At 40.2% G+C, this 27,976-nt stretch overlaps 2 protein-coding genes across 2 annotated transcripts; both read right to left on the reverse strand.

Moving 5' to 3' along the window:
* Window positions 1–517: 517 nt before the first annotated feature.
* slc35g1 (solute carrier family 35 member G1) lies at window positions 518–8,967 on the reverse strand. The gene is made up of 5 exons (XM_004567514.4): window positions 8,546–8,967; window positions 6,976–7,156; window positions 5,486–5,620; window positions 5,128–5,324; window positions 518–3,725 (listed from the first exon to the last, which is right to left on the reverse strand). Exons 1-5 carry the CDS (start codon window positions 8,862–8,864, stop codon window positions 3,313–3,315), a joined length of 1,245 nt encoding a protein of 414 aa, XP_004567571.2. The 5' UTR covers window positions 8,865–8,967; the 3' UTR covers window positions 518–3,312.
* Window positions 8,968–9,681: 714 nt separating this feature from the next.
* lgi1b (leucine-rich, glioma inactivated 1b) lies at window positions 9,682–27,954 on the reverse strand. The gene is made up of 10 exons (XM_024803582.2): window positions 27,290–27,954; window positions 27,126–27,197; window positions 24,742–24,813; window positions 24,160–24,231; window positions 18,850–18,921; window positions 14,778–14,947; window positions 14,525–14,689; window positions 13,664–13,884; window positions 12,407–12,653; window positions 9,682–11,414 (listed from the first exon to the last, which is right to left on the reverse strand). The coding sequence occupies exons 1-10, from the start codon at window positions 27,538–27,540 to the stop codon at window positions 11,065–11,067; spliced, it is 1,692 nt and encodes a 563-aa protein (XP_024659350.1). The 5' UTR covers window positions 27,541–27,954; the 3' UTR covers window positions 9,682–11,064.
* Window positions 27,955–27,976: the final 22 nt, after the last annotated feature.

The following is a 27,976-nucleotide window of genomic DNA, read 5'->3' on the forward strand; positions in this document are numbered from 1 at the left end:
TACCTCAAAAACAAAGAGCTACTCTGTTTTAGTTCAGCCTTTTCACACTTCACCTAGCTCGGTGCCTGGCTGAAGAATTACCCTGCAACTGTGCCTAAACCCAAGGCACAAGTCTTTGCTTTTTGCAAGATATGAATTCTACTGTGGTACCAATGCAACTCTGTTATTATGCATGGAAAAACACAGCCCTCACAACTGTGTGTTGTGTGATAAACAAAAGCCACAGTATGAACACACAAGTGTTCACTCAGCCAGGTGCTATTCTGAGCAGTACAGCTACCTGACTCAGTGGTTTGTTGAAAGCTTCTTTGCCCGTGGCCTGGTTTGTACCATTGTCGCCTATTGAGCCGTTAGTGGAGCATCATGGCTAACACCACGGGTGTTTGGACAATAGTTTAAGTAGAAACAAAACCTCTACACAGTTTGGGTGCATTCCGCAAACTTCTGTCATATTTAAATGATTTAATAAGAAGTGATGATCAAGTGCTTTATGAGAGAAAAGACAGGAGGCAGAGGGTAAGACTTATAAATTTAAATAAGATTTATTTTCAAGTTATAATATACTAAAAAGTTATTCATCACTGTGTGGAAATACATACATCTGAGCTTCTGTAAAACATTGCAGAAATAATAATAATAATAATAATAATAATAATAATAATAATAATAGTATAAAAACAGCTTCAGTAGGTTTTTAAGGCTTGTAGGTCCTGAGACTGTTCACCTTACCAGCTCATGAAAAACAACACATTGTGCTCACACTACCAGCATTCATGCCATTTAAACTAATAATAATAATAATAATAATAATAAATTCAATGTAAAACCAAAACACACTTAAGAAAATTAACTTGTGGACATTTGATGTGACCGTCACATGCATGAACAACTGACAAATGTCACAGTGCCTTTATTTTCTACTAGTTCCTTAAAAAAAAAACAAAAAAAAACAAAAACAGAGTGAGACAGCTAATATGTTTTTTTGAATCAGTAATTAATTTTGGCAATAAAACTGAGTTCTTCTTCTTTACATAATATCTCAGAGCACGGCTGGGATTTACTTCAACCACAGCAAATTCTGTAGATAAAATGCATTTTTATATTGCACACAAAGTTTGTTGCTTTAGTCTTCTACAGCTCACTGTGTCATGTCCTACAGGACCAACATGAGCCAGCTGGACTTCTTATACAACACAAGGAAATAGTTGTCGCATTGCATAGAAGCAACAGTGTGCACACTAACATTTACTGCATAAGTGGAATAATTATAGCAGGAACGGGTGTTGACTGTGCAAGTTGTGCTGCAGACACAGTTCTCCACAAGTTGAGAAAAAAAAAAAAAATCCAGAAAGAGGAGAGTGTGAAAAACAGCAAAGACAGCACCGCAGGATATAGCGTAGCAGTCTAGCACCACTAATTGCTTTCCCTTTCCAGCTGTATTGGACCCAATTAAATTGTGTCAAATACGGGACTGCAGTTGCGAAAATGACCTCACTGGTCGTGCCACTGGGAAACTTGTTGTTAAATGTTAGAAATACCAAAATAATTTCTACCAGATACAAAACATAGAGACAGCTGTGCTGGAGAGCCAGATTTCTAGACATAAATCATACATCAGAGGCAGAAAAAACACTCTTTAAGCGTGAAAGAAAAAAACAAACTACTGCTTTTAGCAGAGAAGCTTTTATATTTGTGCTTTAAAATATTTAAAGTCTCTAGAACTTTTGCTGGAATTTTATAAATCAACTAAAAATCCCAAAACTGCTTTACCAGCTGAACGCCTCTGGACTGAAGATACAATGTATCCACTTATAATCACAGGGCGAGTGCAAACGTCCAGAATCTTAGATGCTAGTATTGAGTTGCTAAGGCTATCATTAAAATAAAACAAAGAAACGAAAAAGAAAAAACCCTACTAGGCCAAAACCAGAACATGTGCCTTTATATAGAAGACTGAGTCTAACTGTTTGCAGATATTCACCTGAGTAATGAGGGGTTGAGCACGGTTATATTAACAAAACTGCACTTCATTGTGCTGTTTTACTTCTCATTATTTAGCTTTACCTCCTTGAAATAAATGAGCAAGATTTCATTGTAAGACACTTGAAGCGATCTTTGTGCGCAGTTGTTTACCAGCTGATTTGCTGAATTATTGTGACAGCTTACTCACACTTGCTCTGCGCTCTGGCAGAGACAAAGCGCAAATGACATCCCACTTCGAGCATCACAGAAAATATATTTTTGAACTGATTATGCACTAATTTCCTGCTAAAATGGCACAAGGTGATGACAGGATCTGACTCTCGTGTTGATAAAGAAATCAGTGCAGCCTATCGCAGGGGTGGGGCTTAGTGTTTTAGCTACAAAATTCTCTTAGCACCCTAATTCTTATTCATTTTCATGTGTATTTGCACAGTTATCTGAGAGTATCTTAGGACATGCTACTGGTTACTGAGCCGCTCTATTAAGGAAAGCTTTCCTACATAAGGCACTTTAAATATTGCACAGTGCACAGCTAGAGGTTGGGCTGCAAAGTTGAAGACAGGGAACCTGGAGAAAAATGCACAGGGAGGACATACAAGTGGTCCACTGACTAGCACTAGGAGTGCTAACCAACATCACACCCTGCTGAGAAATCCCTGAGAAAATAGTACAGCATGACAGTGTTGGAATTTATTGTATTGTTTGTAGTGACTAACTGCATTAAAGTGCTTTTCTTGAGTTTGTGGTTTTTTTGTTGTCATTGTCGATGGCAGAGCGATCATAGTCGTAGTCTTAGCATGAACAGATTCAAACATTTTTCTTTTTTTTGAGTAAAATCATAATAAAAATCTAAATTTGCACACTTTTTAGTACAATATGGTTATGCCATCCTCTCTTTGGCTATTTTATTCAGGTTAAAGTAAAAGGGGAGTAAATGGGATGTCCTTCATTGTATTTATACTGTGTACATATACACACAAGTTCCAGGGATCAGCGTACAGTTTTTAGGAGAAGTCTTTTTTCTCGTTTCTTTAAAAAAACCTAAACCTGTTGATTAATTTAAAAAAAGATACAAGCATTAAATTGCACAGGTTGACTCTTAGAATCAATGTGTATAGATGCACTGACTTCATTTCTGAATACATCACAAGCCAAAACAGCCCCATATTAGATTGGGTCTGATCTATTTCTGCTTCTAACTCTATAAAGAGCTTAAACTTCCACTCAGGTTTGCATATAAATAACAAGTAAAATAAGAAGTAAATTAAGACCATATGATGGTAAAGAGAAAAAAAAAATCAATACTTAAACTGACGATACGTCTGCTCATCAGTTCCTACAGGAACTATTATACCACTTCCTTATTGCTACTCCACTGGTGCTCACCGCTATGCACAGCGCTCCGCCGAGGCTCCACCATGTTGGTGCGCGGCTAAAGAAAATGAACTGGTAGATGAACGCCAGCACCACATCCACAGTTTTCATCAGGGCTACGGGTCCGGCCTTCTCAACCTGCAGAGCCTTTATGAGGAAGGTCTGGCCTGCGATACCCAGGATGGCGATCAACATCAGCAACCAGCGGTCGCGGCCACAGAATGGGATTTTCCATTCACCCAGGACGGATACGGTGATGATGCACTCGATTAACCCGATGACAGCATAATACCACACGGAGACGTAGTAGTGGACACTCTTGCCCAGCTTGCGAAGAATAACAAATGTACACGCAGCTCCAATTGCTCCTATACATAAATTAACCATTGAGAGAGACACAGAATGAATCAATCAATCTGCAGGATAATAAGAATGAACAAATCCATAAGAACCACTTTAGACTTGAAGGACAGCTAAAGGGTATGTTCGGCTCTATTGCTTCAGAGCTACAAAGCTATTATTAAACTGATAGAATTACTTGAATTAATGAGGTTAAATGCTGTCCTAAACCCGTATGTTTCAGGTTCATCGTGTGACATTTTGGATCACATTATTACTTATTGTTATGTAGTATTAACATCTATGCATTTCTAATCATTCCTGCTGATTCAAAGATTTAAATTTCGAAATGAATGAGTCCATAAAAAGTTTGCCAAACTGTTAGTCAGTGAGAATCCAATATGGGTATCATGCTTTGAAACCTAATGGACCTCTTTTACAGAAACTAATAAGCTGCTACAAAAGAAAGGAGACAGCTTTGAGCCCAGCCACAATTGACTGGAAACAATTTATCACCCATGTTTAGCATTCAGTCGAGCAGCAACGTGCTGGCTCTTAAAAAACATACCATATAAAGCCAACATGGAAGTGCCAAAAATGGCAGTTCCTTGAGTGGCCACTTGAGGCGGACTCTAATAAAAGTCCATCCACACAGACCCCAGTGTAACTTCACTGGTATGAAAACAAACAATTTTCATCAACATGGCCAATTTTTCCCTTCACTTTCATGTTTAAATCACTTCAGGGTTTCTTTTCATGCATTATGCCACTAGAGCATAGGTGTCAAACTCTGGCCCGCGGGCCAAATTTGGCCCGCAGCCTAATTACATTTGGCCCGCGAAGCCATACCAAATTACTATTAGAGCTGGCCTACTGGTATTATACAGCTAATATATATATATATATATCGTTTAGTGTTAGGCTTTGCTTGTTCCATATTCAGTTTTTCAGCAAAACTTGTTCGAGTCCATAACAAAAGATTCATTCTTATATCTGGAGGAAGATTTTTCAATAAATATTAATGTTAGCCCGTGACTTTGTTCCAGTTTTGAATTTTGGCCCACTGTGTATTTGAGTTTGACACCCCTGCACTAGAGAGTGGCATAGGAGGCTCTTGTGTAATTTGGAAAACCTTTTCACTCTGCAACTGAGTGTCAGTAAACAGTAGATGGATAATCCTAAGGTCCAGATACATCTCTCAGGTCTTATGTCAAGTCTTTGCCAAAATGTTTCCTGTTTCATTAGGACGTGACTTTCAGATACTGTTCATCTTATCTACCACATATCCATTTGTCCTCCATTCATTTTGCACTCCACCCTCTCATCCAAATGTGGTTCAGTTCCCCTGGTTGCCATGGTCAACTTGACCATGAGAGCAAACAAAATCCTCAGCAAAATACTCAGTGTAAATGTTTGGATAAATCATATCACCTCCAAATGCAGCAAAAGTCCCCTTGATGTGGTTCGTGTAGTCGCCCTCAATGCCATGAACATTCTCGCCGAAGAGAAATGGCGGTCGGGCAATGAGGATGACTCCGGTGAGGGTAAAAACAGTGAAAACACAGTCCCAGATTGTACATTTCTCCTTCAGGAAGATCCATGCCAAGAGGGAGGTAAAGACTGGATTACTGGAGGCAGGGTTCAATGAGAGAAAGAGTTAAAAAGGAAAAAAAAAAAGCATGGAAAAAGTGTAAATGTAGCTGATGAATTCAAGGAGGATGCAATGCATCTGTAGTGTTAACATAATCTGAAGTGATCTGTAATAAATGAGCTTTGAAGCAGCTCTCACCTGAATGTGATAACGGTGGCATCTGCCAGCGGCATCAGCTGAACTGCATAGAAGAGCAGTATCATGGCATTGGAACCAAGGAAACCCCGAAGCATCAAAACTAAACGTTTATCTCTGGGACCAAGAAAACCTGTCCTGGAGGAGCACAGATATGAGGATGATGGATGAAGGGATGGCTGAATGGAAGGATGACTACAATGACTGATAGAGGAAGTAATAAACTGAAATTTCAGGGAGGGACAGATGGAGAAAATGCAAGTACCGTAGGGAGTTAAGGGATGACAAATTAGTGGATGGCTAAGGAAAATGATACATTTAGGTAATGTGGGAATGACAGTGATGGATGCATGAGTGGATGCTGCTGAAAACAGGGAAGAGAGACAGATCTGTAAATGATAAATCAAAGTTAAAATGTATGTGGAGGATGAACAGAAGGATGGGTGAGAAGGTTCAATGCCTTTTTTAAGTTATATTTCTCAGTATTAAAGGAATCAAGCCAAGCTAGTGGAATAAATTGACAGGGGGAAAAAAAGAATTCAATTTTATTTATACGCCTCCAAATAACAACAACAGTTGCCTCAAGGCACTATATATTGTAAGGTACCCTACAATAATACATACAGAGAAAAACCCAACAATCATATGACTCCCTATGAGCAAGCACTGTTCCTGTTAAAACTCCCTTTTAACAGGAAGAAACCTACGGCAGGACCAGGCAGTCATCTGCCGTGACTGGTTGGGGTGAGAGGAGGAAGACAGGACAAAAGATATGCTGTGGAAGAGAGCCAGAGATTAATAACAAGTATGGGCACAAGCTAGATTTACTCTTTCCCCAAAGGGAGGGAGCATTTAATCGTTTCTGTTTGTCTGTCTGTCTATTAGTAGTCTAGGGTCCACAGTTTTTAAGATATCAGTTTCAAATTTTCTCTGATGACAGACACCAATAACTGCTTGAGATTAATTCCCTTTGGCCAAAAATCGGGCCAAGGTTAAGGTAACACCAAATGTGAAAAAAATCTGTTTGATTATATTTTGTTTGCCTGTTGGCATATTAGTCTATGTATGTGTAAAAATTACACCTCAAGTGGTTTGTTTAATATACTTGACTATACTTAAGCTCTGATTATGAAATGGGGAGTTAATTTTAGGTGGCTATATAACTTGATGTGGGAGTATTATTCAAAACCCTTTCCCACACTGAATTTAAATGCACATTTTTCCATCAACAACAGTGAGGGGAATAAAACAAATCTCTAACAATATTTTGTAAACCTCATGTTTGGACCGTGAAGTCAGTAAATCTGGTTAAAGGCGATAAAATGACAGATAAATTACAGGTGAGGATATGCGCCATCTCTTTGACTGTATCCTATTATAATCTGCTCAAACCAAAAAGATTGTTGGTTTGAAAATGTACAAACAAATACTGGCCTTAATTATTTCATATAGTATACAGCGTGTGTAAATCTTAAACCAGCTATTGTGCTTACTTGTGATAGATGATTACTGGTGCGACAAACAGCATCTGAAAGAAGCATCGTATGGCACTGATCTCTATAGCATGAATTCCCTCTATAGTTTTCACCAAGAGGGTGATGATGGAGAAGAAAACTGTGGACAGGAAAGCATAGAACAAGCCAAGACCTGGGCATCTATTTGGTTTCTCTGGGCCTGTGGAAAAAGAGAAAAGAAGGCATTAGTTTAAGTAAGTCTTAAGACAAAAGAATGTAAGAGAAGGGCCATGAGAGGAAAATCACTTACATTTTTAATTATAAAAATGTATTATGTTGTTCTTAATACAGCACTCCATATTGGATGGCGAAGCGAGGAGCAGAATATGTTATTGAACCCCATGTGGCCTGGGTAATTCAGCTGCAAAGATCACAAACAAAAGATATGCCAAATTGTGGGCTGTGGTGTTTGCAAACCCTGACTGTGAAACAACTGATACGTGTGCAGGGATAGACTTTCAGCCCGAGGTTAAACAAGTATTTTTATTTGTACTCACCAGTCCGTTTGCTTTCCAAACTTTGTACCAAGCCACAGGCGAGGAAGAAGATTGACAATGTTTAGTCACAGTAAAGCAGTACTGTAAGACTTGTTGTCATAGAATCATTTTATGTTAGGAATTTTCTTTGATTTTAACTACATAATAGTTTAATTACATACTTTAAGTCAACCTCTGTAGAAACTTAAGTGTACAGCTGGACCAGATGGGAGTTCAATTTTATACCCTGTGCTGTTCTACCCTAGCAATTATGCATCAAATACAAAAGTAACCAAAAAGTAATAAACTAAAACTGGTATGTAAAGGTCCTGAGGAAATGTCTTACTTCCTTGTCAATTTCTAATATAAACCCCCTTCTTCCTTGTACAGGATTATACCAGAGGGAAGACAGGACCAAGCCCTATACAAGTTAAACTAGTTTTAGAAAATTGACATCAGCAGCCATATGTATAAACCACCTCCTGTTTAAAAATAGGCACGTTTTTGGTTAGTTTTTTTTCTTTTGGAAAAGTGCACAGTCATGCATCCGTTTTATAGCACGATGGAAAATGTTAAGCTGGCTTATGAAACAACTGAGCCACCAGCTTCACCAGTCAACTAGGTTCACTACTGGGCAGAATCACTGTAAGGGGAACATTTTTCTTAATCATATTTTAAGTATAATTTGGTGTACAACTTTATTTAACATTACCGTTTTATTCTGAAATAAATAACATACAATGAAAATGGGCTGTTTTAACGGATGTTTTATTATCAAATACCCCCCCCCCCCCTCCCAAAAAAAAGATGTTATAAGTTTATATAAAAATTGCGCGTAATCCAATTTGACTGTATTACAGTTTATAGGCCAATAGCATACACGTGATATCGCCGCTATCACCGATACGTGACGTTGAACGATTGTATAACGTGGTGCTACGCAGGAAGTCACTGTTTGTGTATTAGTATATTATTTATTCACACGACGAAGTTTATCTGCAGGAGAAAGTCGTAAAAACGGGGGATGCTGACTACTTTATGCTAACTGTAAGTGCATGCGCGTGCGCTTCTACCTTCTGGGGATGGGGACTTGTTTCTGACGCAAAACGCCGGTGGGCACGACGTTTTCTCCTCGCCGCTGCTTTCCAGTGAATTTCCTCTTGCGCCCTCCAGTTGCTCATCATCATCATCTTCTTCTTCTTCATCATACTCGCACGAAGCTCGGCCCTTGCTCCGCAGATGAATCCTCTCTGGTGCCCGGTCGTTTGTGCCGGGCTCTTGTCGGTCGTAGGCGCTGTTTTTGTCATGGCTGTCATCTTTGTAAAACGCCACCGTAACGTCGTCCTCTACGGATAAAGCCCGCTCGTGCGTGCAGTGGTTACAGTCTGCCATGCTAAGATGCGACGGCTGAGCGGTAGCATGCCTCAGTGAGAGTACCGCGCGACTTCCCCGGTGTCCTGAGTGACTGAGAAGACGAGTAATCTTATCTCAGGGGGCAGGTTGCTAACGACTGTGTGGTGTTCAGTTTAGCCACAGGGGGGCAGAAGTGGACTCAAACCAAGTCTCCTACCTAGGCAACTAAAATGTTCCTAAAAGTCCATGCCCATTTCATACACTTACATTTTTGATTAAAGAAGTTCTGCATACTGGTGAACTAACCATTACAGAAATATAGATTTTGTCATTTCCGATACTGTTATTGTAATGGCAGCTGTGGCATAAACCGTGCAATGGTTGGCGATCTCTCTCTCCACACAAGCAAAAGTTTACAAGTTCTATTTGTTTGTATGTCTGTATTTATTTTATTACTTGCATCCTCGAACAGAAAAATGAGTTTTAGTGTTTGTCATTCATTTCTGAATGTGAGCCTAGTTCACAATAATAATGAGATTTCAGGATTTTATTTATTTAGCTTGAATTAATTTTGACAATATTTTTTTTTTATCAAGAAACACACATTTTACTCAGTAATAGATTGGTATCCTTGTGAAAACAGTAATGTTAAATCCTTTATTCCCACCACCATGTGGTGCCCCAATACAGTTTTCACCTCAGGACTGGATGCCACTGTGGTTAAAAAAAAAAAAAAAAAAAGGAACACTTTTTTATTATCAAGTGAAGAGAATCAGCTGAATACAAATCAAATCATAAAGACTAAATTCATTCAGTTTGTAAGTACAATTGAACAAAAAACAATACGAGAAGTTGCTTGCTGATTTAGTATTTTATTACCACTGTACATAAAATAAAATGCGAAAAGAAGGCAAAGGGACATGTAATATCCTCTATCCTTACTCAACTAGATAAAAGTGACACAAGTAAGTCTACAGCAGAAGTATCACGTTACACCAAATCTTATCACTATATCTACACCAAAAAAAGAAGCATCGAGTGTGGTCCCCTCTACATACAAAAGTAACATAATTTACACAATATTGTAAAAACGTAAACATTATTTTTTTGGCAAATTGTTCTCAGTGAAGTTTTTAATTGTCATCAAACTTCTTTTGTGTCAGAATAAGAGGCGCACGTGAAAGCATAGGTAGTATGTGCGGCACAGTGGTTGGCTTTTCGTTGCAGAGTAAAGACAACAATGGCTTTGTCAACGGGGGAGAAAAGGGGTAAGGTTGCAGTGAAAGAGAAAGGGCTGGGTGACACAGTGGGATGCTTCTAGCGAGGCATTCATCAGAAATCAACGCCATGAGTGTGTTGCGCACACAGTCTTGTTCAACTGAGAGCAGAGAGGAAGCAGTTCTTTTTTTTTTAAACTCAGTTTCTCACAGTGTTTAGCAGATTTGTCGTTCCATTTATTGAAGTGAAATAATTACAAGCTGCCAACTAGCTGCCATGGAAAAGACACGGTTCTCAGCAAGTAGTCCAATTTTTACCTGCATTTGGTTGAAAGTAGTATTATTATGAAGCTCAGGTGTCAAATACTGACAAAATGCTTTATTGCCAAGTACAGCACTACATCTATAATCATAGATTTAAAGGTGAAAAGGGGGTTTTGTACATTTGTCAGATTGTCTGTTTTCTGTAAGGTATCTGTCAAGCCTGTCAGTTGAATGGCTCATGTGACAGGATGAATGAGACTAACCTACACAAGCAAATAAATCAAGTACTTAAACACAACACACCTATTAGTATTGTAGGTTAATGTCCCATAGTCTATAATGTATTTTCCATTATAGACCCCATTTCCAAAAACAAAAACAACAACAACAAAACATGAATGGTAATCAGCACTATCAAAATCCTATAGGAGAAACAAAACTGTATGTAGATTAATAGCAAACTCATGTGTGAATGTCTTCTGCCTTTGGAGTTGAATAATAGACAAAGAAGATCACTGACTTCACAACTTTAAATGGAAAATAAGGCATTTCCAAATATTAAGGGATTGAGATATAAATACAGGACTTGCAGACCACTGCAGCTGATCACAAAATATTTATAAGTTTAGCTACAAACTAATCTACCAGGATTTTGACAAATCTCTCTTTTTGTTTGAGCAAAGGTGGAAATTGTTGATTGATTAAAATGGGACTGACGAGAGCGACAATCTCGGGGGAAAGGCATTTAGACGATGGGCCTAATTGCTCAGATCGATCATGAGGTGCTCGTATATCTGAGTTTTTCCCTTGAAGCTGGATGCCAGTAGGAACACCCGGTCGTCAATGGAAACCAGAGAAAATCCCCGAGGCGCCTGGATATTCAGCTCCTGAGATGGGACAAACTGGCCCCTCTTGGTGTCCCATTGGTAGACCTGCGTCAGTGAGTAATCGCTGCCCAAGATGGCATACTGCCAGTTGCCGGTGGAGACGGGCTGGAACACCATAGAGCCACGGGAAGGAAATGTCTGGACCTCTTTGAACATGGCACCGTCCCAGCGCATCACCTTGGAGTCCCCGATGAATCTTGTCAAGCATATAAACAGATCACCTTTGAAAAGGACAAAGATTTCAAGAGGCCGTTTAGTTTAGACATTCAGCCACTAAATGCGGATCTGACACAGGAAAGCTCACAAAAAAAACAGATTATGTAAACCCAAATATAATTCATTGTTTGCTACAAATATATATTCAGCTGTGGGAGACATTTCGAGCTACATTATTCATGCACATTCACTCATTTTATATTCACACATTGTGTGCTGTGATCTTGAGTCGTGTCTTCCCTGTCTGCTCACATAGCAGAGTTGGGCTGATCTCAGCCTTATGCACTGTTTTGGGAGAAAGAAGAAGTGGATGCAGATGTTACTCTGGGAATGGTGCTATTTGTTTTTGATGACAGATAAAGCTTTCTCTCAGTTTTTCTTTCAGCCCTAACTAGGCTAGCTGTTATGGCAAACCCATAATATTCTCATAATATTATGTATACACCCCAGATTGCCTGTTTAGAGAAGGCTGAGAGTGTCTCCTGGTAGGCAGAGCGCCTGGTGTACCACATTTCTCTCTGCTGGGAGGTCTAAGGTGAGGGAGAAACCATAAAGTTGGAATTGCAAATTAATTCCCTGTCATTTGTCTTTGGAGACCTGTGTCCAGTACGCATACGGAAGCTGTTGTAAACCTCGAAAGAAAACTGCTTTCCTTGAACTAACTTTTCCCTGACATCAGCTAATAGCCACTAATAGGTAACCTGTTAATATGAGAGAGAAACCCCCACCCCACACTATCATAATGTTTTACAGTCTGATTTGTGTGCAGGTTTTATGGCAGTGACATTGCCTCTTATCGCCTTCAAAATAAATGCCGACGATATGCAGCGGGAAAATAAAGAGTAATAAATCAAGTCTAAGAAAGTAGGTCATAAATGTTTTTATTAACCACACTTAAAAAAAAAAAGTTGAGTCCAATATTAAGCATGTGGTGCACTAAACTTAATGGATGCAACTAGAAGTTTGCACAGTGTCCTTTTGCTTGCATGGATCTCACCTTGAACTCGGAAGTGTTTGATGGAGAAGACGTCCTCCATGTCCGGTATGTCAGTCCTGCGGTCAAACTTTTTCTGGCTCCTGTTCCACTGGTACACGACAGGCCTCTGGGAGCTACTTGACAAAATCAGGTGGGGTTTGTTGGAGATCTCTAGATATTCTACATCTGTATCCCTGTACCAAGGGTGGAGTGACTGGTGGGAATAAAATCCATTGCCGTTCCATTTGTACACCGTTGTGGAGCCCGCCTACAGGAAGAACATGTACAAAACATCAGCTCAAGCCAACTACATTCAAAACCTGAACAAGCATTTTAATTAAGTACTCAATAGTGATTTACAGTTGAAAACAATTATAGCTCAACATGAAAAAAAATTAGGCAACAAACTTCAAATTTTGCATGAAGCCAAACACCAGAGTGTGGTGGTGTGTCTGTGCTTGTGTGCCTGAGTTGTCCCCAAGCATATGTGAGAGCATATGTGAACATTTGGCAATACAAGCTAATCAGCAGGAGCAGACACAGACCGACATGCTGCAGAGAAGGACGCCCGGGGAAGGACTGGCTGACGTGGTGGGAAGAGTAGATTAGATGATATTTATTCATACAGGGGCTGGATGCAGTAATAAGGACATGTCTACAGTATTGTTGTTGTTTTTAAGTCAAGTCAAAATTGATATCTGTTTGCACATTTTAACAACCCCAGCTGACCAAAGTACTGTACAAGTTATATAGAATATACAGTATATACAATGATGGCTAAATCAACAATAACTATGCACTAAAAATCAAATAAAAGAAGTAAATAACACTGTGTTTGCACACTAAAAGCCAGGATACTCTGCTCAACTAGATTTGAAAGCAAGCGAGAACAAATAGATTTTAAAAGGTGTTTTAAAATGATTGAGGGACGTGGCAGTTCTTAAGTAAAAAGGTAAGTTGTTCCAAAGATTAGGAGCCACCACTGAAAAGGCCCTAACGCCTCTGCTTTGAAGCCTGATTCTAGGAGAGTTCAAGAGCCGCTGGTTCAAAGCCCTCTGTGCTCCAGTAGGACTGTAGGGTTTCAAAAGTTCTGTTAAGTAAGGGAGTGCTAACCCACTGAGACTTTAAAAATCAAGTAATGCAATTTTAAATTGAACCCTGAAATAGATTCATTTAAAAAATAAACCGTCACTAGCGAAATGCAAATTTATGCCACCTGCCATGAAATACTTTGTTGATTTTGAGTGACAGTGAAAGAAAACAGAAAACAGGCCCAACCTTAGAGCTGTCAGCGATGACAAAGAAAGACTCTCCGTCGATCATGAAGGTCTCGATGTCGTTGGGTTTGCGAATTTTTAGGATGTCAATGTCCTGGATCTTGATGAACTTGCTGGCGGAGGTATCATGCTTGTAAATGTGTGAGCCCCCAAACAACTGGGCCACAATGACAAAGAGGTGGTTCTCAATTAGCATGGGCTTGCAGACGACAGTTGAGGTGCCTAAAGAGTAAAAGAGAGAACAAAATACACATTCAGTACATGCACAGAACCCAAGCAACTGTTTGTACTAGAATGTAAGAACAATTAGGCTCACTAACCTTTTTTTCATCCAATAAAGAGTGTCTAACTACAAATACTACATGAAACCCGTAGTTCCTTTTTTCAAGTACATCTATCTAAACCTTATCAAAACCATTTAATGACGCAATGTGGTAACTCTGAGGTTAAAGTAAATCTCTGTGACTGATAAAAATATTATGTGCATCACTGTTGGCAAAGATCTGACTGACACAAAGTAGTGCTAGGATCTGATATCTTTCTCCATCCAGGCACTCCATTTATGCCTGGATGCAGAGGAAATTTTCTGCATTAGCGGGTATGCTGTGTCAAACATCTCTTATTATACTGCTGGCTTAAACGGGTAATTATTTTGAATGGGAACTAGTAATTACATCAATCAGATATATACTCAACTGCAGTCACCTGAAAAAATGTATTGTGAAGTTCTACAGGGAAGCCAACTCTGACTGAGACCAATATAATCCATACAGGGTTTCTTATACATTTACATACTACACATTGAGGTCATTCCAGGTGAGAATATTTACACATTCCCGTACTGACTTGAGAAAAAACTCACTTTCAATGGTGTCATATGTTCTGAAGGTCATCTCCACGTGATCCCATTCTAAGAAGCTGCATGTCCCAGCAAAAGGCTGGGCAAACACGACATACTGTTCATTACCAAGAGTGAAGGCATCCACCGAAATGGACTCAAACTTCAGTGACTGATAGGTGGCAAACTCTGAAAGGTGGGACATAACAATTAAATAGACATGAAAGAAAGATGCTGTAGATGCTGTGATACAAGGAGATGTGCAAGAGGAAGGTACCTGCTGCGATGCAGTCAAAAGAGTGAGGCAGCAGGTCGTTGATCTTCTTCCCCTGGTGAATGGGTGGGCCACTGCAGTAGATTTGGTCTAGAGTGGCATTGGTGTGGTGCATCCACTCCACCAACCACTTGAGCTTGCAGTCACAGATCAAATTGTTGCCTCGCAGATCCCTACATGAATGGATCACAAGTAAAATACAGTTCAATTTTCTTTATACAGTTTCCTCAAGGTGCTTTACATTGTAAGGTTAAGACCCTCCAATAACACAAACAAAACCCCAACAACCAGATGGGCTCAATCAGCAATCAGTGGGAAGGAAAACTCCACAGAACCAGAACCTGCCATGACAATCAAGTAAAACACTAACGTTACAACATGAAATCGTTAATATTTATTCTTTATTTCTTGCTTTCTTTATTCTTTTTAAAACTTACAGGCCTCTTATTTCCAAGAACTGTTCAGTTTGCTAAACCACAGCACGTGTCCCATCTCCTGGGTAGTCTCTGCTTATCACACACTCTCAGTTTGAATAGCTATTAAGCTTGAATGTGGAGTCTAGTGAATCTAGAGACACAGGAATTAATCTAGCTGATTGTGTCAGTGTGACCTAAGCCAGTATCTAGTTCTTTTGTTGTGTAATTGACTTGCTGACCATTTACCCTGACATTGTAGCATCTTAACCCAGCCTTTCCTTTCTCTAGATTTCTCAACCGCAGTATGTAATAGCTTCCTCTATAATGATTTACTTTCTCAGACTATTCTCTCATTTTCCTTCTTGCACAGTTATTGTTTCTTTCTTTGAAAAGGAGGAGAAATACTAATATTGTTAGGTGACGGCTGTGTGCAGACAGGAATAGGACCCAAGGTGCAGACTCCGGAGACAGAACGTAAACCAAAACAGCTTTAATGCTGAACGCAAACATAACATAACTGGAACAAAACTCAAAATAAACTAACACCAGTGGATGGGCAAAACACACAGCAAAATAAACGGTAGATCGCAACACGGACACAGAGAAACACAGGGCTTAAATACACAGAGGGAGCAATCAGGGAATGAGTAACAGGAGGGAAACACAGCTGGGGCAAATCAGAACTGACGAGACCAAAGAAGCGTAAACTGAACACACTGAGAAAAGACAGAGACCTTCAAAGTAAAACAGGAAATACAACACAGACTCACATGCAGGCACTACAGAGGGAACAGAGACGTGGGACCAGGGCAGACACAAACACTGACTGAACACGGGGATATAGGAACTAAGGATACACATAGACGCGAACTAGACAAGGGGATACAGGTGATAGGGGAGACAGAGCAACTAAAGAAGACAGAGACATAAACCATAAGACAGAACTCAAAGAAACCAAAAACTAGAAAGTATAAATAATATAATAAACTCAAAAACCCTGAGTCAACGACCCAGGCATCCTAACAGTACCCCCCCCCCCCCCCCTTAAGGGCTGGCTTCCAGACAGCCCAAACCAAAACATCAAAACAAAAAAAACAAAAACAACCCAACCAGGGTGGGCGGCGGGGGAAACAGGATGGAGGGCTCGAAACAAACCAAACAAGGAGCCAGAAACAAAAAAAGAACAAACAACGGAGCCCGGAAAGCAACAGAACAAAACACAGGAACAAAGTCCAAAACAACAGCACCAAGGCCCAGGCATAGTCCAAAAGCAAACAAACAAAAGGGCTCACGAAAGGCGCATAGGCCCAGGCAACAGTGTCGAAAAAGTTCAGGGGGCCGGCCCGGAGGCTGACGGCACAACAGTCCAAACCCGGGCAGGTCAGGGGGGCGGCCCGGAGGCTGATGGTCCAAGAGCCCAGAAAACAGGTCAGGAGGCCGGCCAGGCGGGAGGCACCGACGGCGACCGAGCAGATCAGGAGGCCGGCCGGGCGGGAGGCACCGACGGCGACGTAGTTCAGGGGGCCGTCCATGACGGCGGCGTAGGTCAAGGAGCCGGCCATGACGGCAACAACATCCAGTCATCGGCCGAGCAGGACGCGCAGGCCGGACAAGACGGGCAGGACGCGCAGGCCGGGCAGGACGCGCAGGCCGGGCAGGACGCGCAGGCCGGGCAGCATGGAGACCTCAGGACCAGGCGGAGCTGCCGACTCGGAGGCCGGCCCAGGCGGAGCTGCCGACTCGGAGGCCGGACCAGGCGGAGCTGCAGATGCAGGACCAGACGGAGCTGGTGGTGGCTGAATGGCCTCGCCAGAACCATCAGCAGACACTGGGACGTGCTGGCTGGGTCCTCCCGGACCCCCAGCTGACGAGGCAAGAGGCTGAACGGGCCCCTCGGATCCTCCAGCAGGAAGAGATGGCTGAAGCGGTTCCCCGGGCCCTCCGGCTGACGTGGCGTGAGGCTGAACGGGCTCCCCGGGCCCTCCGGCTGACGTGGCGTGAGGCTGAACGGGCTCCCCGGGCCCTCCGGCTGACGTGGCGTGAGGCTGAACGGGCTCCCCGGGCCCTCCGGCTGACGTGGCGTGAGGCTGAACGGGCTCCCCGGGCCCTCCGGCTGACGTGGCGTGAGGCTGAACGGGCTCCCCGGGCCCTCCGGCTGACGTGGCGTGAGGCTGAACGGGCTCCCCGGGCCCTCCGGCTGACGTGGCGTGAGGCTGAACGGGCTCCCCGGGCCCTCCGGCTGACGTGGCGTGAGGCTGAACGGGCCCCTCGGACCCTCCGGCTGACGAGGCGTGAGGCTGAACGGGCCCCTCGGACCCTCCAGCGAAGACAGGAAGCTGAACGGGCCCCACGGACCCTCCAGCGAAGACAGGAAGCTGAACGGATGACCGAGGAGAGGAGCGACGGTGGCGTCGCTTCCTTTTAGATGAGGGAACAGGAACCCGTGGAGAAACGGAGACCTCCTCCTCATCCTCCGACCACACAGCCGCCAGAAAAAAGGCAGGCGAACGGACAGGCGAACAAGGTCCCGGCTGGCGTGAGGAAGGGGAGGAAGCCTGCAGTGACGATGAGGCAGAGTGTGCGTTGTCCTGCGGCAGCGGTGGGGAAGATGTAGTGAGGGAGAGAGCAAGCTCACTCGCCCTGACTTGCTCTCTCCAGGCAGTTATGGTGTTCCCCAACTCAGTGTCCTTAGCAAACTGGCTAAGCCGGGGATTATGCCGAACGATGGCCTCCACCGCGCTCAGCCCCACTGCCATGGTCCTTAAATCCGGGGACTGGGCGATGCGGTCGAGCAGGCTCACCAGCCGCTCCATCTCGCCGTTGAACTCTGAGAAAAAGGAGTCTGCAGGGTCCATGTTCTGGTCGCGATCTTCTGTTAGGTGACGGCTGTGTGCAGACAGGAATAGGACCCAAGGTGCAGACTCCGGAGACAGAACGTAAACCAAAACAGCTTTAATGCTGAACGCAAACATAACATAACTGGAACAAAACTCAAAATAAACTAACACCAGTGGATGGGCAAACCACACAGCAAAATAAACGGTAGATCGCAACACGGACACAGAGAAACACAGGGCTTAAATACACAGAGGGAGCAATCAGGGAATGAGTAACAGGAGGGAAACACAGCTGGGGCAAATCAGAACTGACGAGACCAAAGAAGCGTAAACTGAACACACTGAGAAAAGACAGAGACCTTCAAAGTAAAACAGGAAACACATAACACAGACTCACATGCAGGCACTACAGAGGGAACAGAGACGTGGGACCAGGGCAGACACAAACACTGACTGAACACGGGGATATAGGAACTAAGGATACACATAGACGCGAACTAGACAAGGGGATACAGGTGATAGGGGAGACAGAGCAACTAAAGAAGACAGAGACATAAACCATAAGACAGAACTCAAAGAAACCAAAAACTAGAAAGTATAAATAATATAATAAACTCAAAAACCCTGAGTCAACGACCCAGGCATCCTAACAAATATAGATTTAGTAACTACTTATGTTTTTCAAACTGTGTGAAAAGGACTAAACATACAGCATATAAATAGTAATCAAACACAAATACAATGAACCCTTGATGACCATATTAGTAATAACTAAAGTGTATATTTGCATTGTGAGGATGGATTAAGGAAAAACAGACTCACACTTTGGTCAAAGCATCCATGCCCTTAAAAACATCTTTGGGCAGTGTCTCAAGGTTGTTGTAAGCCAGACTCCTAATCAGCAAAAAGGAAAAAAATAATAAACAAAGTGATTACATTAGATGTAGAGTGCAACTCTTCTGACATATCCATTTCCCTTAATGTATTTTTCATTGGTTGGTGGAACAGAATGACTTGAGAAACAGAATAAAACCAAGGACATTACAAACAAATAAACATGTCACAAAACCTGACTACTTCTAGATTCCTCTCATGACATGTAACAGGTGCTTGAAATGGAAGGCAGTAAAAAACACATAAACGAATTAAGATGCAATATGTTTACTTTACTATACTATTTGTCCCAGATGTGGGATTTTTCTTTTGATACAGCAGTTTGTTTGTTTTTTAAATGTAAAAATTTAAATTAAAAAAGAGCAATCACACCGATCTGTCCTTCACATACCTGAATTGTGCATTACTGTTCTGCGTATTTTGTTCTGTTAACACTGGTCACACTTGTGTTCAATTTATTTTAAATCTTCTAAAAATATACAGGAGTTCATTTAGCAAAGAAAAGAAAAAAAGTACTATACAAAATAAAACAAAATACATTTCAATATTGCTTCACCTGTTCTGATTCACTTACATATTAAAAAGGAATGGGAAGAAGTGCACACTTATTTAATCCCGCCTCCTCGCCATAAGTTATCAGTTAATATTTATTTAGCTTCCTTACTGATACAAACCGCAGTAATAACAATGAAAATATTTCTAATATAACGTATATGACACATACAGTACAAATTATCAGAGCATTATGTTTTTGTAGCTCTATAAGCCTCCACACAACAAAGCCAATACTTCCAGTTTTGAAAAGTTAATTATACAAATATAAAATCATATCTTTATAACTATCTTTGAACTGCTTTATGTTTGGCCAACTCCACACTCAAATTGTTCCACAGTTTCACTCCATGCATAGAAAAACAAAAACTTGTTGTTTTTTTGTTCCTGGTATTACACAAACTCACAGCTTTCAAGAAGAAATCCATTAAATTACGGTATAGCTTCCTTGTCTCAAAAAACAAAAAGAAAAAACATGTGTTGAATGTCACCTGGTAGTTCTGAACTGCTTTTTTTTTTTGAAGAATAAAAAGAGAATCTAATGTACTTTTATAGTCATTGCCCCAGACCTCTGCACAACAGCTTATAGAATATGGAGTGATACAGTCTAATGCCTCCTTTGTCTTGTTCAGTATTGCAATGTTTCTTAATACTTTGGAATGAATATATCTTATCTGTGCTCTCTAATTAAGTATCTCATCTATTATTACCCCAAGAAATCTATTATATTGACTCTTTCAAAATGAACACCATTTATTTGAGTTTTTACATTTATACTTAATCTGCTCTTTCCAAAGAACAGTTTTATTAGGTAGTTTTATTCAAATGTAACAGTAATTTGTTTTTAATCATGCCCAAGCTTTAATTTAATTATTTCATTAGTTACCTCATCAAATAAATGCAGCAGATCCTCACCAGTGCAGAAAATGTTTATATCATCAGGAACAGTACCATTTTAACACTCTGGACACTTCACACATGTCATTGATAAATTAAAGAATCTAGGGCCCAAAACTGACCCCTGGGGTACACCACAGGCAATGTCCATGCATACAGAGCAACAACCATTTAATTTCACAAACTGCTTCCTGTCTCTTAAATAACTCCCAACCCAATTTAAAACTACCCCCCGACACTATAATGATACAGTTTTCTTACTAATATATCCCGATCTATTGTGTCAAATGCTTAAATCTATGAATTATCCAGCCACATATTGCTTTTTGTCTATAGAATTTGTGATGTATTCTATTGAATCTAATAGTGCCAGTGATGTTGATCTGCTTGATCTGAGCCCTCAGGCTCTCGGTGAGCAGTTTATGTTTATCTATATGTTTTTCCAGTCGATTGTTATACAGTTTTTCAAGATTTTCTAAGAATTGACATAGTAAAGAAACAGACCTGTAGTTTTTGAAATGGTGTTTGTTGTCAGATTTGTATAAAGGTTTATCTCTTGCTATTTTCATTCTGTCTGAAAATATACCAGTTTGAAATGATAAATTCCAAATTAAATCTTAAAATAGCCTTAAGAGCTTTCTTAACTACTGACTTATCAATATCATTAAAATCCAAGGATTTCTTATTTTTACATGTTTTAACCATTTCAAAAACAACAGCTACATGGACCATTGAATAATGATTTCTGTCTATCAAGGTATCCAGTTTTTCCTCTGTTATCCCAGGTTCAGTGATGGTGTAGACCTACGTTATACAACGCTGGTCAGTATTTCTCATATTCTTTTAATATTATTTTTATTTACTCATGTTTTCTATTATATTGCATTATTGGACAGTTTGTATTATACAGTAATGTAAATAATCTAAGGAATTCATCATACTTACTTGGCATCTTGTTTTTGATATATTTCACCTGTTTCTGTTTCATGAAATGGTTTTTAAAAGCATTTATTGATTCCTCTGTTCTGAATCGTGTGTACTTTTTTTCTGTCCATATTTTTAATCTTGTAATTCCTATCACAGACTGTAAAAACAGGAAGATGGTCACTGATGTCATTAATCAGAAGTGCGCTTACTGTCTTATTTTCAGTGTCATTTGTAAAAATGTTGTCTATGAGAGTGGCTCAATGTGATGTGATTCTAGTAGATCTGGTTACTTTAGGGACCAGGTTCATGCAGTACATTGTGTTAATAAAGTATATACGTGAATTCATAACCCTTCAGTTCAAAGTCCATTCCTTTATCCATGTTAATACAAGTTTCAGATATGGTAATGACACTGAATTGATGTAAAAACTGGTTTAGATAATCCTTGTTATTAATAAAATTTGTATATAGACTTCTACAGTTAAACTAGATAATTGACCATCTCACCCCAGCCCCCTGGTTGTACTGTTGATTTGTATAGTAGCAGCAGTTGTTATTGATAGAAGAGAAGAAGTTGCCTGGGTCTATTTCATATTCCAAGTTCTGTGTTAATTAAATGTTTTGACTTCAAGTTGATCATGTTCTGCACGTATGTATCTGACTGATGCAGTTGTTTTTTTTCCCCCAGATGTAGCCGAGTTGTTCCTTTCAGAGTATGTCATAAGTGAGTGTGTGGTTGTTTGTTACCTTGTATATAGTCTAGCTTCTCCGGTGCTGTCAAATGCAGGGTATTTTTTTGGCCAACAGTACAAAAAAACCTCCAACAAAAACAAACCCTGGAGCTAGAGACTGAACTTCAAAACACACAGAGAGATGTGAATGAAATGAAATGTTGGCGTAATCCATGAACACTGCATTATTTATATGAAAGTTGGTTCTCCAAGGAAGAGAGACCTTTTAACTTTACAGTTTATGCAAGAATGCACTAAGCAAACACATGAGGTTAGAGCAGAGTGGAAAGGATTCCAATATAACTCCTTGCAGATGCCCTTTAATAATGTATTTACTGTGTGTGATGCTCTTAAAGTGTCCTCTGATACTGCATGTGGTATCAGCGTTTGTTTACTTTTTTCTAGAAGGGAACATCTTCACTGACATGCTATGGCACTTTCTGAGTCATGTTAGCAATATAAAAAAATCTTAGCTGACAGTTTTAGCGCTTCATATTTTATTGCATACATTGTTATTGGAAAATGATTTAATTCTAGAGCAGTGATCCCCTACTGGAGCTTGGATCTGACCTTCCCTTTGCAGTGAATTATCTTGCCTACAGGAAAACTCCATTTGTAAAGTTATAACTTTGACAAAAGCAATTAAACTCGTTACCTAGATAATTATTCTTATATAGACAAGGTTTTATTATGTTGCTTTTATCAGAATATCTGTTGGTCTACAGTACCACACCATGGATTTGTTAACTCTGGCCTGATTCAGGTATTACTGTTTTTGAAGAGGGCTGGTGGACAATGTATCCTCTGTTTGATTGGTTTAAGTTTATTCATGTGTCTGAGTTTCCCAATTGTTATTCCCTGTTGTATTTTTCTATTCATTTTTCTGATGTCTTGTCTTTAGTTTTACTTCCCCTCTTGTCTCACTGTTATTGATTGTCTTTCTTTTTCTTCCCCCAGCTGTTTGCACTCCCCTGATTACCTTCACGTGTATAAATAGTCCTGCCTTTCCACTCAGTCTTTGTTGCAGTATCTGTTTACCTTTCTTGCATGTTTGCTGCCTGTTTTGTAGAAGTTTGGTAAAACTTGATTCTTAATTCTTCATCCATAGCACATTGAAGTGGATTCACTTTCAGTGTAAATCTTTTTAAAAACCATTTGCTTGTGATTTCTTGTAGATCAAACTATTTTCTATACTTTGCTGATGTTGGGATAAATGTTTTAATCTCTCCTATTTGACTTTTATTCCTCTTCATAACAATATATAGTTTAAAAGATGGTGGTGATCATAAGGATGATGAAGGGATGACAAGGAAGACCAATATGCTAAAATCTTGTTTGCCCTGTGCTGCATGATGTTAAAGGGAAAACATGTTGGAGAGTCACAGAGTGATAGGTCACCCAGTTTAAGGTTACAGCACAGTTATATTTAACTTGACCGATAAGTCACTCGCGCTCTCACCTACCTTTAGTTCTGGCAGGCTTTGAGGTGACATTGTCACTGTGTTTAGAAAAAACACTGTTAAGAATGTGTTAGCATATTTCGTATAGTTTTGTTCTACAGGACAGAATAGTGGTTTTATAAATTGTCTAGGCAGATTTTGAGCAGTTGTATCCAATATTCACACTAATAGCTTCTTTTTTTGGTTTTAGAAAAATCAAACTTTGACAAAATCAAGTCTATTTTACTGTCTAAAATATATGAACAGCTTATCTGCAATGAAACATCCAGACCTGCCCTTCTGCAACCTGATCCAGCTGATATCTTCAGTCACCTTGAGAAATGATTACTGGCAGCAGCGCTTTTGCCTACCTTTTCATTCCAGACAGTGACAAAGTGAAACGGGGACAGAAAAGGCAAACTGATGGAGGGTATGTCAGGATACCTCGAAAAATAATGTTCAGTTACTTTTTACCTCAGATTACTCGAAAAGTGAAACAGACGTGTGAAAGGGACAATGCAGATGTTAATGTGAAGAAAGGAAAAAGCCACAAGTTCTAAGAAAATAGAAAGGAACAAACGAGAGATGGGACTATTCCCTGGACAGGGATTAAGGAGAAGATAAGTAAAGACTGGAGGAAGAAAGAGGATAACAAGAACTGAGTTAAAGTTTTTTCAAACCAAAATACTTACAGATGTACTAGAGCTTTCAGGCCCCGGAAAGCATATGGGGATATTTCAGCAATTTTGTTGTTTTCAATAAATCTGTGAATGAGAAGCAGAATGAATGAGAGTAAGTCATGAAATCCTACACACAATGAATACTGACATCTATTGTGGTCCTGTAAGAAGATGAGATGTTTACTGCAATCAGGCTATGGAGAGTTTTACATGATCGCTAAGGCTAGTAAAACACTGGGAAAACATGTCAAAGTAAATTATACTGTAAACACATTCAAAATGCAAACAAGTGTTTTCAGCCATTTAACTAGCTGTGGTTGTAGTTGGATGGAGCACCCAAACAGGGAACATTAGTGTAAACATGCTTATGGGTAAAGCCTCATCGTTCAGATAGATTTATATGCCATCATGTAACCAAGCATGCACTACAGTAAGGTTTTGAGTGCAATATTTCCGCACAGGTTCACATAGTGCTGTTATTAATCAGCATGTGCCTCATATTTGTTTAATACAAAAAATATGCAATTATGATACAGTGTTTCATACAACAGCACACAAATGTTTTCTGCACATGAATTAAAAACAGTTACTTACAGGTATTCAAGATGTGGTAAACCTTGAAATGCATCCTCATCAATCAGGTCAAATGAGTTTGCTGTGAACAATCTGTGAAGGAAAAACAAACCAAAAAAGACATAGATAGATAGATAGATAGATAGATAGATAGATAGATAGATAGATAGATAGATAGATAGATAGATAGCTCTCATAAGAATAACATCAAAATTTGATATCACTTTTCTGCGTTCATACTTCAATAGATTTTTGACAACACCGCTGGCTGAAATGCAATAATATGACATTATATGAGATAATATTTCTCATAAAAAATGGCAAATATGACAGTCTTTTACAGACAGTTTCAAACACTCACTGTTGCACCTCTCTCCTGACCTCCTCCATACATGAATAGAGATGAATGAAACATTTCAAATTTAGATTCATCACTCTGTAACACAGATCGCTGCGGTTTTTCAGTTCATTTCTTGTGTAATTTGGCATACCTGAATCTTTTTCTGTTTCCCTATGAAATGCTCTTGACAGCCACCCTTCCATGACATTTCTGATGAGGCTTCAGTGAACAGTAGACGGATCAACTAAAGGGCCAGATGCATTTTTCAGGTTCTGTCAGGTCTTGGCACACTGTGCAGTGTGTCCTTTACAAAGTGTGTCCACAGGAAACAAATTATGCACCTTTGTGGCAGGCTAGTATAACAGTGCCTAAAAATGAAATTTAAAAGTAGCTCAACAACAAAAGAAACATTCCTCTGAAAAGGGTCAGGTAGAATGACTGGAATGAAAATGAGTGAAAAAGCAGCCAATCTCCAACGTAAACTTTTGAAAGGTCTTCGGAAAGCCTGGAAAACTGTTGATGAAGACCACTTTAAAAATTATAAAGATATTATATAGATAAAGTCTGGTTCTTTGGAAGCAAAATATAAAGGATGGAAGCGTTTAGACTAATGCAAATTGCCATATTTAAAGCAACTGTACCTAGATTTTTCTTAACAGCTGGTTGTTTGTGTTTCACAACTTAACTGAGATGAACTCCAACAAGATATTGATTTGTGTGGGCTGTGCACAATAAGAAAAGGTCATGGATGTTTACGTAATGTCAATGGCAGTAAGTCTATTGCAAAAAGCAGAGAAATTGGATGGGGGACTGGGATACTGTAATAGACAACACTCATTCACCACTTCTACCCACTGTGTATGTGGTCAATGAATGACTCAGATTAAACAGAGAAACAACCACTCACTCCTACATATTTCTCATAAGAAATGGCAAAGAATCAAGATTCTTACCCCCCCCCCCCCCCAACTTGTTTTTGAGTCACTTTTTAAATAACTAACATAAGAATCGTGTCCATCGGCAACATATTGTACACCTCATCTCCACCAGATTATTAAAAATCTTAAAGGGTTTTCGTTTATTATTAAGCTGGCATTTGGTTACTGTACAGAGCGGCTCTTTTCTTTTAAATATTGAACAAAAGTACCATCAGTATTATTTATTATTATGTCAAGGTTGAAATATTACAATCCTAAGATGTTAAAGTCTTTAAAATGAGGAAGCCAGTTACCCTGACATTTGGCTAATGCAGACTACAAAACAGTGGCACTGATCAAGCATGCCTTAATGGAGGTTAAGATGCTTCAAGTCACCTTTGCAGGGAAAAATAACAGATGAGGCAGTCCACTTATTCACTCATCTTCAGTTACCTCTCTCCTAACAGTCACGAGCTCGGTCTTCAGATGCGTGATGCTACGTCCTCCTACGTTTGAGGCTCCGTGCACATTTAGCCTCGACTTCACCGTCATCTGAGAGAATGAAGGAACCGGTGCCAGGAAAGCTAGACTGACGCTTGACAGCATGTTATTATGTGTGGCGTAGAGTACAGTTAAGTCTGACCTTGCTGTTAATTTGTGGATTTGCAAGAACGCATTTGCTCAATAGACTCAAGTCCTGTCAAGATACTAAATAATGAAGGCCATTAATCAACAGCACTGTTAGGAGAAGGTGAACACTCATGTGCACGCCTGTTATTTGACTACAGATTAGGGCTGAATTCTTCAGGAGAATAAGAGAACATGCTCATTGTTTATCTCAGCCACCCTGTTTCTAAAGAAGATACGCACACACACACACTGTTCCTCTTGCTGTTAGTTGCTCTAGCCATGTGGTCTATTGCATAATCCAGACACCATTACAGAGAATTCCCCCTTTAAAGCTGAATCTAAGCCTGTGTGCAAGTTGCCTGTTAAGACACAACCTTACTTTTAAATCAAGGAAGCAGTGAGACAGACAGGCAGACATAAATTATAAATAGACAGATAAATAAATAGGCAGACAGATTGACAGATACATAAATTGATAGATACATAGATAAATAGATAGATTAAAAGCTATTACTCACAGCAGGTGTAGGGTAGGTGTGTGCGCAAAGCTTCCTCCAGTAATTTCATTAAATCCAGACTTGACAAAAGATCTGATTAAAAGGAGAAACAAATCAAAGTGGAAATATGACACAGAATGTATTAAGCTTTCTGACACTTCACCACTTCATGCAGCATCACTTACAGTGAAACGACGTCGGATGGGAAAGTGTGGGGCACAGATCGGACACTCTCACATAGGGCATTATCTTTTGTGCAGGTGCATCCGTGGGGGCATCTGGGCTGCCTCACTCTCCGTCCGTCAGCTAAAGCCAAGCTGACAACAACGACCCAAACCAAGAGCGTCCATCCTTTCCGTCTTCTCCATCCCCTCACTTCTCTGCTCGGGTATCCCATTCCTTCTGTCCCGAGCCGAGTACTTCCACTCACGAACATGCAACTTACAAGCAAAATCTGCGACGTGTAAAGCCAATCGGGAAATATTAACTTGACGCTTTCAGATTGTTTTCTCGTTTTGCTTTTAAAAGCCGAGGTCCTCTGTCTTGTTTGCTCTTAATGATAGAGCGCTCTGAGGCTGTCTTCTATGCTTCTAGCGTCTCAATAGGAAGGCACCAGTCCAGTGGATTTGTTCTGCAAGGGGCAGGATTACAAATGCGGGGCAGATGGGACATAATAGCAGAAAACATCTCAGATTTTTGTCGTGCCTAAGTAACAGGCAAGGGTAAAAATCTGGCTTTTTGGAGTTGTCCCGTAGCCTAAATGCTTTGCTAAAAGAAAAAAAAGAAAAAAAGAAGAAGAAGATGACCTTAGAGAGAGAAAGCGAGTGGAAGAAAGAAAGAAAGAGAGATGGAGGGGGGGAGAGGGGGAGAGA

The sequence above is a fragment of the Maylandia zebra genome, linkage group LG8 (genome assembly GCF_041146795.1).
Source record: "Maylandia zebra isolate NMK-2024a linkage group LG8, Mzebra_GT3a, whole genome shotgun sequence".
In the NCBI taxonomy this organism is placed as follows: Eukaryota; Metazoa; Chordata; class Actinopteri; order Cichliformes; family Cichlidae; genus Maylandia; species Maylandia zebra.